A 9,958-nucleotide genomic window follows, 5' to 3' on the forward strand; every position below is an offset into this window, starting at 1 on the left:
GTAAGTGATTTCCGAGCACTTTGACTCATCTATGCCAAAGCAAAATGGAGTAGGAGAAGGCTGGGAAGACACAGAGTGTATATCCCTAGCTGGTTTAATGGGAGGATGGAAGCCCTTCCTTCAAGCTGCGACATCTGAGCACAACTGTCCACGGTTGTTGTCCAGGGACTTGTTGGTTACAGAAATCAGAAATCAGGCAGTCATGAACAGTCAGAAGGCTATCAATTTTTGACATATGTTAAAGATGGGCCATTGAATTCCTCTTTTCCCAATTTTGTGAAATATTGGGAAGTAACTATTTCATACTAGTGTTCCAGGCCTTTCTTTCCTTAACTAATTAATTAATTAATTAATTTTTTTATTTGATGTTTTTGGGTTTTTTTGTTTGTTATTTGAGACAGAGTTTCTCTGTGTAGCCTTGGCTGTCCTGGACTCACTTTGTAGACCAGGCTGGCCTTGAACTCTGAGATCCTCTGCCTCCCCTAGTGCTCGGATTACAGGTGCCTAGCTCTCTTTGAGCTTTAAAAAGTTCAAAGATATTGTATTCTGCCTGAATGCTGGAATTGAAGGCCTGAGCCACCACACCCAGCTTATTTTATTTTATGTATATAAATGATTTGCTTGCATATATGTCTGTGTGCTACATGCCCATAGAAGTCAAAAGAAGAACTCGAGTTACAGATGGTTGTGAACTACCATAAGGCTGCTAGGAATTGAACTCAGGTCCTCTGTAAGCCCTTAACCACTGAGCCATCTCCTGCACCCAGGCCAGCCTTTCTTTGTTATGTAATTCCAGGGGCTTCCAGCATTCTGGGCTGGGTAAGCAGGTATTCATAAGCTCATTCCCAGCCCCACAATCTACACAGAGATCATGTGCAGGAGTGAAGATTTGCAAATGAGCACTAGCATATCTTTAGGTAACTTCTGCTCATTTGAAACTAATTTACCCTTAGCGGACCCAGTTACTTCATTCAGTTCACGCAGATGTGACAATGTGACCTCAGGCATGGAAGGCTGGTTGTAGATTAGTCTGGCCTTCCCTGAGTCTCTTGGTTTTCTTCTGATTCTCTGTGGGTACAGGTATCCAATGTTCCTCAAGTATGGACAGGGCCAGAGCTTATGCTTATTAGTCTCAAATTTTTCTTTATTTTTGGGGGGACAGGGTCTCCCTTAGCCTGTAACCCAGCGTAGACCAGCCTAGAACATGCAGCAATCTCTTGCCGCAGCCTACTGGGTGCCAAGATTACGAGAGTGTCCACCATCATGCCAAGCATGGCTCGTTCTTAAATTCATAAATGGGTTTGATCACACCACCACATAAAATATTTTCAGATTGCTGGGCATGGTGGCACATACCTTTAATCCCAGCACTCTGGAGGCAGAGGCAGGCAGATCACTATGAGTTCGAGGCCAGCCTGGTCTACAAAGGGAGTCCAGGACAGCAAAGGCTACACAGAGAAAGCCTGTCTTGGAAAAACAAAGACAGCAAAAAAAGAGTCGCAGATCATTGGGAAGCTTGTTCTCCCCACTGTCCACTCCACTTCCCATTAGCAGGCATAAATATTTGGTAAGCAAGAAGAATGGTCCCTTCAGCCAGGACAATCAGGCACACTTGCAGCCCTAAGCGTTCACAAGTCTGAGGCAGTTGGATTGCTGAAAGTTCAGGCCAACTTGGGCTACATTGCCAAGGGCATAAAAAGAATTCAAAACTTCAGTGAGTTTCTGATTTACCTCATGAAGGAAGATGGGTATACTGACTACAAAGTGCTAAGTCAGGTAGCAGACATGTATAGAGGTTTCCATTTAAAAAGTGCTAAGTCAGACATGTATAGACATGTATAAGTCAGACATGTATAGAGGTTTCCATTTAAAAAGAAATCACACCTATCTATCTATCTATCTATCTATCATGTACCTATTCTCTCTCTCTCTCTCTCTCTCTCTCTCTCTCTCTCTCTCTCTCTCTCTGTAGTTTGTAAACAATAAAACACAACATCAATCTACATTGGCTGACATCTTTAGTGAAGAGCACCAAGGCCATTTTTGATTCATAGGCCCCTTTCCCTCCACTGGAAATAGGTGACACTGCTGGCAAACCGATGTGCTTGTGTTTCTATGATACGGCAGATTAACGGAAATAATAACTACAGTCCATAAGAATGTTTACTCAAAATAACAATAATGTGCAGTCAGAGTCACTGTTTCTCAGCCATCTCAAGGAAGCAACAACCGTGTCAGCAAATAGCCGTGGAAGTATGTGAGCTTCTTCCCTAGGTAGAATACTTTCCCAAAACTTAACAGCTTATAGCTTATGCAGCCATCAATGGTGGAAGGGTGACTGGACAAAACATTAGTACAGGGCTCTTGCATTGTTGTCCTTCTGTTTTTTGAGACAGGGTCTCATAATGCAGTACTCTGGCCTTGCATTCTGGGTCCTCCTACCGCAGCCTCCCAACTTGGGAATTTATAACTTAAGCAAATACTTTTCTTACTCTGATTGTTTGTTTGTGGCTTAAAAAAAAAAATCTCATACTGTAGTCCAGGCTTATGGCAACCCCCCTGCCTCAGCTTCCTCAAATTTAAAATTCGAGATACTTTAATTTTTTTAATTTTGAAGCTGGGTAGTGGTAGTGCACCTCTTTGTTCCTAGTACTCAAGAGGCAGGCAGGCAGATCTCTGAATTTGGGGCCAGCCTGTTCTACAAAAGAAGGTGCAGGATAGCCCAGGTGACACAGAGAAACTGTTTTGAAAAAGGAAACAAAATAATAATAATAATAATAATAATAATAATAATAATAATAATAATAATAATGATAGTGAATGACCCAGGATGTGACCAATATTAGCTTTATGTTTATAGAATCAAACTGTGAGCAAAGGCAGGTATGGGTGTATAGTCTGTAACCCCAGCACTCAGGAGGTAGAGGCAGAAGGGTCTGTAGTTAAAGGCCATGCTCAGTTACACAAGGAGTTCAAAGCCAGACTAGACTACATGAAATGCATCTCTCTCAAAAAATGAAAATAAAAAAGAAAGAATGAAAATGGATAGAAAAACCATGATTTCCAAATCTTCACAATGATGCGATCCAACAGCAGGAGAAACGCTGTAACAGCAGCAAATGGTCGGCAGGGGGCTCTGCTCCTTTTACATAAAACTAAGCTTTGCAAAAGACAGATGGGAACAAGATCCACTAAGTAGAACCTTTAATCAAAGCAATAAACCACATTCTGTAACTGTGGCCTCTTATTTCGAAGAGTTTGGAGGCTTGAACACAGGAGAAAAACTGCAAGCTGTATATGGGTAAGTAATTTGCTAAAAGATCAGGGAAGGTATAATATTATAAAGAACAATTACTAAAGGAAAGATGGATTCAAAGTTTTCATAATTTGCTGCCATTTAGAATGAAAGAAAACAGATGTTGAAACCTTTTGAACATTCATTTATCCGAAATGTTCAGCTTTTGTACTATACAGAAAGGTTAGATATTTAAACTTTGTGCCTGTGTGTGTGTGTGTGTGTGTGTGTGTGTGTGTGTGTGTGTGTGTTGGGGGAGGGGGGAGGATTGTCCTCTGGGTTCTCAATGTTTACTTAAACCCTGTCACCTTAGCTTTAGCTCACACATTTATAGTTAAGAAAAAACTTTGATAGGATGTTATAACATTAAACTTGCTTTCCTACCCGGTCCGTACTTTACAACCTTGTTAACATTCCAGGAGAAATCTCACCTAAAACCAAAGAACGTTGTTCCAAGAGCTTTGGAAAGATGGAATGGGAAACCTGGTTTTGTTTTTATCTAAATAAAAAAAATTCATTTTAAACTAACATACAATGAAGGAGTCATTATTTCTTTTTTCCAGACTCTTCCAAGAAGCAGGTGTTTCACATTTGTAGTGAGCGATTCCTTTCTGATTCCAGAAAAGATGATCACTTACATCTGAAGTGAAATATACATTTCAGGCATTCAAGTTTGCTAAATAAGTATTTCCTGTTTTAATTTTTAAAATCACATTATTTATTTACTCATTTATAGGATGGCGGGAGCGGGTGTCACGTCAGGGCACTTGTGGAAATCAAAGAACAACTTCCCCCTCCTCCTTCAACCCCAATAATCAGGCCCGAGGCTCGGGGCTCTAGGTCTGGCGGTAAGACTCTTTACCTGTTGAGTCGCCTCGCCCGACAGACCCGTTTTTGTTTTTGTTTTTGTTTTTAAAGAGGTAAACTGTTTAAAGTACAAAACTAAGTCTGTCATGGAAGTAAGTGAGTAAATAAATAAATGCTGGGGCGGGGGTTCTGAAGTAATATTCTGAGCTGTCAGACTGTAATCCGAAAATAGGAGGAAAAAAAATGCAACCAATAATTTATCCGCTCAAATGAGAACTTTCGGATCTGTTTTTTATCGAGAACACATTTAGGAATATTTGGATAGTAAAAGAGATCATTTTCTCGCTGTCGTTTTGGCACGTGGGTTGTTACAATATTTCACTAGTTGCTCACCGCGTGCGCAGAGAGCCTCTTTAAAACGGGGAGAGGCTGAGAATAAACCGATCCTCCGCTGTAAGCGCTTCTTGAACCATTTAAACCACTTTGAACTTTTGGCTTTTGAATGTTAATTCCAACGCCATTTACTTAGCCATCCTTTCAAACTTACCTTTTGAAAAATAACAGCACAACAAAAGTCGGAACAAGTGTTTCCCGAATGAGAAAGAACATATAGTTTAGCTAGAAGACACTATAGACACGCGAGAAGAACCATTTCGCACCTGGCCCACATAGTCCAGGGAAAAGAGTGCCTGTTGGGTTGGCCATTCACAGTTGTTGTTGTTGTTGTTGTTAATGTCAAGGAGCCGATCGGTCGAGACTGAAAATGAATGTTGTGTTGAACGTGAATAATTCTTTTTTTTTTTTTTAAGTGTAAAACTGTAGTACTTGTTAGAAAGGGCCAGGGCAAGTTGTGGGCGCAACCACCTGAAACGGATTCACCAGCTCTTAAGGACCAGCAGTCCCGTTGGCGGGGGTCTACCGTGTTTCGATATTCTTCGTTTTAGAGTTGGTTGAGTACGCGGGCTAGGATGAGAGGAATGAGGGGGAGGCTGGGAAGATGGATTCCAACACCGTAGGACAGAGGGGCCAGATAAAGGAAGGATAGAGGGACGATTTTCGCCTTGACTCCGTGGCAAGCTGAGAGCAGCAGGATCAGGGCAGGTGGGGCAGAAGAGGCTCCTTGGTGCTCCCGGGCATGTGGGGCGTGGCAAGGGCGTGGATTGCACAGCAGCCACCCAGCCTCCGAGGGCGCGCAGGTATAAAAGGTGTGGTTCCCCCGCCCTCGGGGAGCTCCCCTGCGCTCCAAGTCCTCAGTTAATACGAAGGCCAGGGCGGGCCGTTAGGGTTGGTCCGCCAAGGGATGCTTTCTCCGAAGCACCAAGGCCAGCCCCGCTCTCCCAAAGCCGCGGCCGCGCCGCACCAGCCCTCGGCCAGGGACATGGCTCTGTACTGCGGAGATAACTTCGTGTACTCACAGCCCGCCGCCGCCGCGCCCGGGGCGCCCCCGACCTCCAGGGCACCCTACGGGCTGTCCGACTACGCCGCGCCGCCAGCCGCCGCTGCCAACCCCTACCTGTGGCTGAACGGGCCCGGCGTGGGCAGCCCGACCTCCGCGGCGGGCTACCTGGGTGCTCCGCCGCCGCCCCCTGGAGCAGCGCCCGGACCCTTCCTGCAGCCGCCAGCCGCTCCGGGCACCTTCGCGGGTGCCCAGCGGGGCTTCGCGCAGCCCTCGGCGGTCGCGCCCGCCTCTCCCGCCGGTTCGGCAGCTCCGGGCGAGCTGGGCTGGTTGTCCATGGCCAGCCGCGAGGACCTGATGAAGATGGTGCGACCACCCTACTCGTACTCGGCGCTCATCGCCATGGCCATCCAGAGCGCGCCCGAGCGCAAACTCACCCTCAGCCACATCTACCAGTTCGTTGCTGACAACTTCCCTTTCTACCAGCGCAGTAAGGCTGGCTGGCAGAACTCCATCCGCCACAATCTGTCACTCAACGACTGCTTCAAGAAGGTGCCCCGCGACGAGGACGACCCAGGTGAGGACGGCCGGGCAGGTGCTTCCTGACTGGGGAGGATACGAAGCCGCGCACCTGTGGGTGCTGCGAGTCGGTGCCCAACATCGGGTTTGTGTGCGGGTGGCTTGAAAATCCATCCACACGGGGTCTTCTCATCACTGGAGAGAACATGTGGGTTATAGAGCCACCCCAATCTGGTCTGATAAGGATGCAGGAAGTACCAGATCGTCACAGGGAGGGGGCACAGTGAGCTGGTCCCTCTCACACTCAGGGTAGAAGCCGGCCGGTTAAACCAAAAAGTTGATGCCCTCAAAGAGGAGGCCGCTGCAAGCGATGTGGATAGCATAAATTAACTGGAAGGTGGATTCGGGAGAAAGAACAGGGGCAAGGGTTCTCAGAAGCAGGAGGGTTATCACCTGTTAACAAAGAGTGAAAAGAGAACTTTGGGCCACACTTCCTCCTTTGAATTCCCAAGGCTCTCGCTGTGCCCTTACCTAGTCACCTGATCGAGAGCCCTGATTTAATGATGAAAATCAATGGGCAAACTGAAGTGAGGAAGACTGCATAGGTTCGTGTTCTGACCGCTCTCTAACCTGACAGAGTTGGAAGTGGAGGAAAGCTTACAAAGGAACATTCTTAGCTCTACCGCTGAATTGAGTCTTGCAGAGGTCGCTCTGGAGCAGTGTTTTCTGCTGCTGATACTGTATTAGTAGAAACCACATTTAAAATGTTAACCTGTGGGGCTGGAGAGATGGCTCAGCAGTTAAGAGCACTGCCTGCTCTTCCAGAAGACCCGAGTTCAATTCCCAGCAACCACATGGCGGGTCACAGCTGTCTGTAACCTCAGTTTCGAAGGGACCTGACACCCTCACAGAGACATATGTCTAGGCAAAACACCAATGCACAAGAAAATAAAAAATTTTAAAGTTAACATGATTACACATAATGAATTACCTTCTTATAATCTTATCATTTAGGAGGCAGAGGAGTTCAAGGTCAGCTTTATAGCCTTTCTCTTATGCCCTGTGTATATTTATATCACATTTTAATTTGGACACATTTTAAGTGTCTTAATAGCCATTGGTGCCCAATGGTGACATTTGGATAGCAGTTTTTGAAGATGCAACTTCCCGGTTTAGCCTTCAAACTACCCAAGATTATGTCTATTGTCATGTGTATTCCTTTGAACTTTTTTGCTTTTTTGTGACAGGGTTTCTCTGTAGCCTTGACTGTCTTTAACTCATTTTGCAGACCAGGCTGGCCTTGAACTCTGAAATCCTCTGCCTCCTCTAGTGCTCGGATTACAGGTGCCTAGCTCTCTTTGAGCTTTAAAAAGTTCAGAGATATTGTATGTGGAAATTTTTTGTTTTGTTTTAAAGAACAAAACCCAGTGTTTGGAAGTTGGGAGTGTAACTCAAAAGTAGACCACTTGCCTGCTGTATTGGGGTCTTGGGTTTACGCCCTCGCACTGAGAGAGGAGGAAGAAAAGATACTGATACCAAATGACTCAATAGACCTGTCTAGATATTGTTTCTGTGTGTGTGTGTGTGTGTGTGTGTGTGTGTAAGAGACAAAAACAGAGACAGAGATGGGGGAGGGGGAGATCTCTGAGTTGGAGGCCCAGCCTAGTCTATATAGTGAGTTCTGGAACAGCCAGAGCTACATGCATGGTAAGATACACACAAAAAAAGAAATGTTAGGTATGGAGTCAGTCTACTTTAATACTGCCTCACCATGGTGACAATTGTGTACAGCTTGGCATACAGCAGAAAGCCAGTCTATATATCACATCTCAACTGGAAAACTGAATTGAGAGAAATTCCTACTTCTGTAGGAATTGCCTCCCTATAATTGAAGTGTGACAGATTTAATGAACCCGATTTCCTGGTGGTCCAGTGAGGCCTGCAGTGATCTTCCCTAACTCTCAGTTTTACTAAAGCAAGGTCATTTGCTGTCCAAAATAGTTAAGCGGCAAATCCTAAACCAGGCATTGAGGCATACAACCTGTAATTCTAGGACTTAGGAAGTGAAGGTGGAAGGATTGGTGGGTTCAGGGCCCTTGTTTCACTGCCTAGTGCTTCAGGTCCACTGGGGCTATTCCAGACCCTGACTCAAAAAACAGAAAGGGCAGAGAGAGAGAGAGAGAAGAAAAGAGGGCTTATAGCTCAGTTACTAGAAACTTGCCTACTATGTGTGACGCCCTGCTGTGGGTTCCTTTGATCCCCAGCACTGTAGAGTGAGTATAGTGGTGTATGCTTGTAATCCCAGGAGGGGAGGCAGCAGAACTGGAGTAGAGCTAAGGCCATTCTGGGATATATGAAACTATTTAAATACCAGAAACAGACCCCACTCACATAGCTTATCATATTGTTATTCTGCCTCATTCTAGGTTAACTTCATCATAGGAAAAAGCATAAGGTCGATAGGATTTCAGACACCCAGTAAAGTGTCTTGAAACATAAAGGGGACATTCTGTGCACAGAAATAAAATAGAACCCTCAAGCCCAGGAGTGGTGGCACACACCTTTAATCCCAGTACTCATGAGTCAGAGGCAAATGGAACTCTGAGTTCAAGACTAGCCTGGTCTATAGAGCAAGTTCTGGGATAGCCAGCCGCACACAGAAATCCTGCTTCAAATAAATAAGGGGAGAGAGAGAGAGAGAGACAGAGACAGAGACAGAGACAGAGACAGAGACAGAGAGACAGAGAAGAAAGAAAAGGAAGGAAGGAAGGAAGGAAGGAAGGAAGGAAGGAAGGAAGGAAGGAAGAAAAACTCTCACTAACTCTTTTTTCCCCCTTCAGGGAAAGGTAACTACTGGACTCTAGATCCAAATTGTGAGAAAATGTTCGACAACGGAAACTTCCGACGGAAGCGAAAGCGCCGTTCTGAAGCCAGCAGCAACCTCACTGTGGCTTCAGGGACATCAAAATCAGAAGGGCAGTCCTCAAGACTAAGAGTGAGTAGAAAGCTGGAAGGAGATAGCCCCTCTTCTATGCTGAGGCCATCTCAGTCACCAGAACCTCCAGAGGGCACCAAGAGTACCGCGTCATCTCCTGGAGCGTCCACACTCACCTCCACTCCGTGCCTCAACACTTTCCTCAACAGCCTCAACACTTTAAGTGCCAACCCCAGCAGCATGAGCGTGAGCACCCAGCGAGCCATCCCAGGCAGCCGCCGCCACCTAGGGGGCACCCAGCTGCCCTCCAGCACATTCCCCAACACCTCCATCCCAGACAGCCCTCCAGACTCCATGCCGCTGAGCACTGTGGGTGGAAGCAACCAGATTGCTCCATACTACAACCCTTTCCCTGGCAGCGGCAGTGGGGACCAGAGCAGCCCCTTCAGCAGCCCTTTCTACAACTTCAGCATGGTCAACAGCCTCATCTACCCCCGGGATGGCTCTGATATATAGACTCCTTGGTAATGCAAAAGCCAGTCGTGCCATTTTTATTCTTAGCATGCAGAGTATCTTCTTGGGGGAGAAAAAATTTGCAGCTCCAGCAGACATTATAAAATTAGTTTACAAATATAGAATTGTTAGAAATATTCATAAACATCCTTATGATTCTTTACATACAAAAATATTCAGAAAAAAATTTATGCACAAATTATGAGGCCAGGTTGTTTGTTTGTTTGTTTGTTTGTTTCTTTCATAATAGTTAATAGACACTGGTGATGCAATTTGTACATCAAGAAGCCATTAAAATTTTTTTCATACATTTCTAAAAAATTTAAGCTAATGCTGTGAGTTCTAATATATAGGGGACATGAAGCCCTGTCTTTAAAAACAAAACTCATGTGGTTCCTGTCTCATGGCAACATCTCAAAAACATGTTAGCACAGAGCATATGGAATACCTTCATTTTCGTGGGGGGCTGTTTCTATAAATCCAGCCTTCCTGT

At 45.4% G+C, this 9,958-nt stretch overlaps 1 protein-coding gene across 1 annotated transcript; it reads left to right on the forward strand.

The window, feature by feature from the left end:
* The first annotated feature begins 5,480 nt into the window (after positions 1-5,480).
* On the forward strand, positions 5,481-9,468 carry Foxi3 (forkhead box I3). Its single transcript, XM_051154561.1, has 2 exons — positions 5,481-6,075; positions 8,858-9,468. The coding sequence occupies exons 1-2, from the start codon at positions 5,481-5,483 to the stop codon at positions 9,466-9,468; spliced, it is 1,206 nt and encodes a 401-aa protein (XP_051010518.1).
* The last annotated feature ends 490 nt before the right edge of the window (positions 9,469-9,958 follow it).

This window comes from Acomys russatus, chromosome 13, assembly GCF_903995435.1.
Source record: "Acomys russatus chromosome 13, mAcoRus1.1, whole genome shotgun sequence".
In the NCBI taxonomy this organism is placed as follows: Eukaryota; Metazoa; Chordata; class Mammalia; order Rodentia; family Muridae; genus Acomys; species Acomys russatus.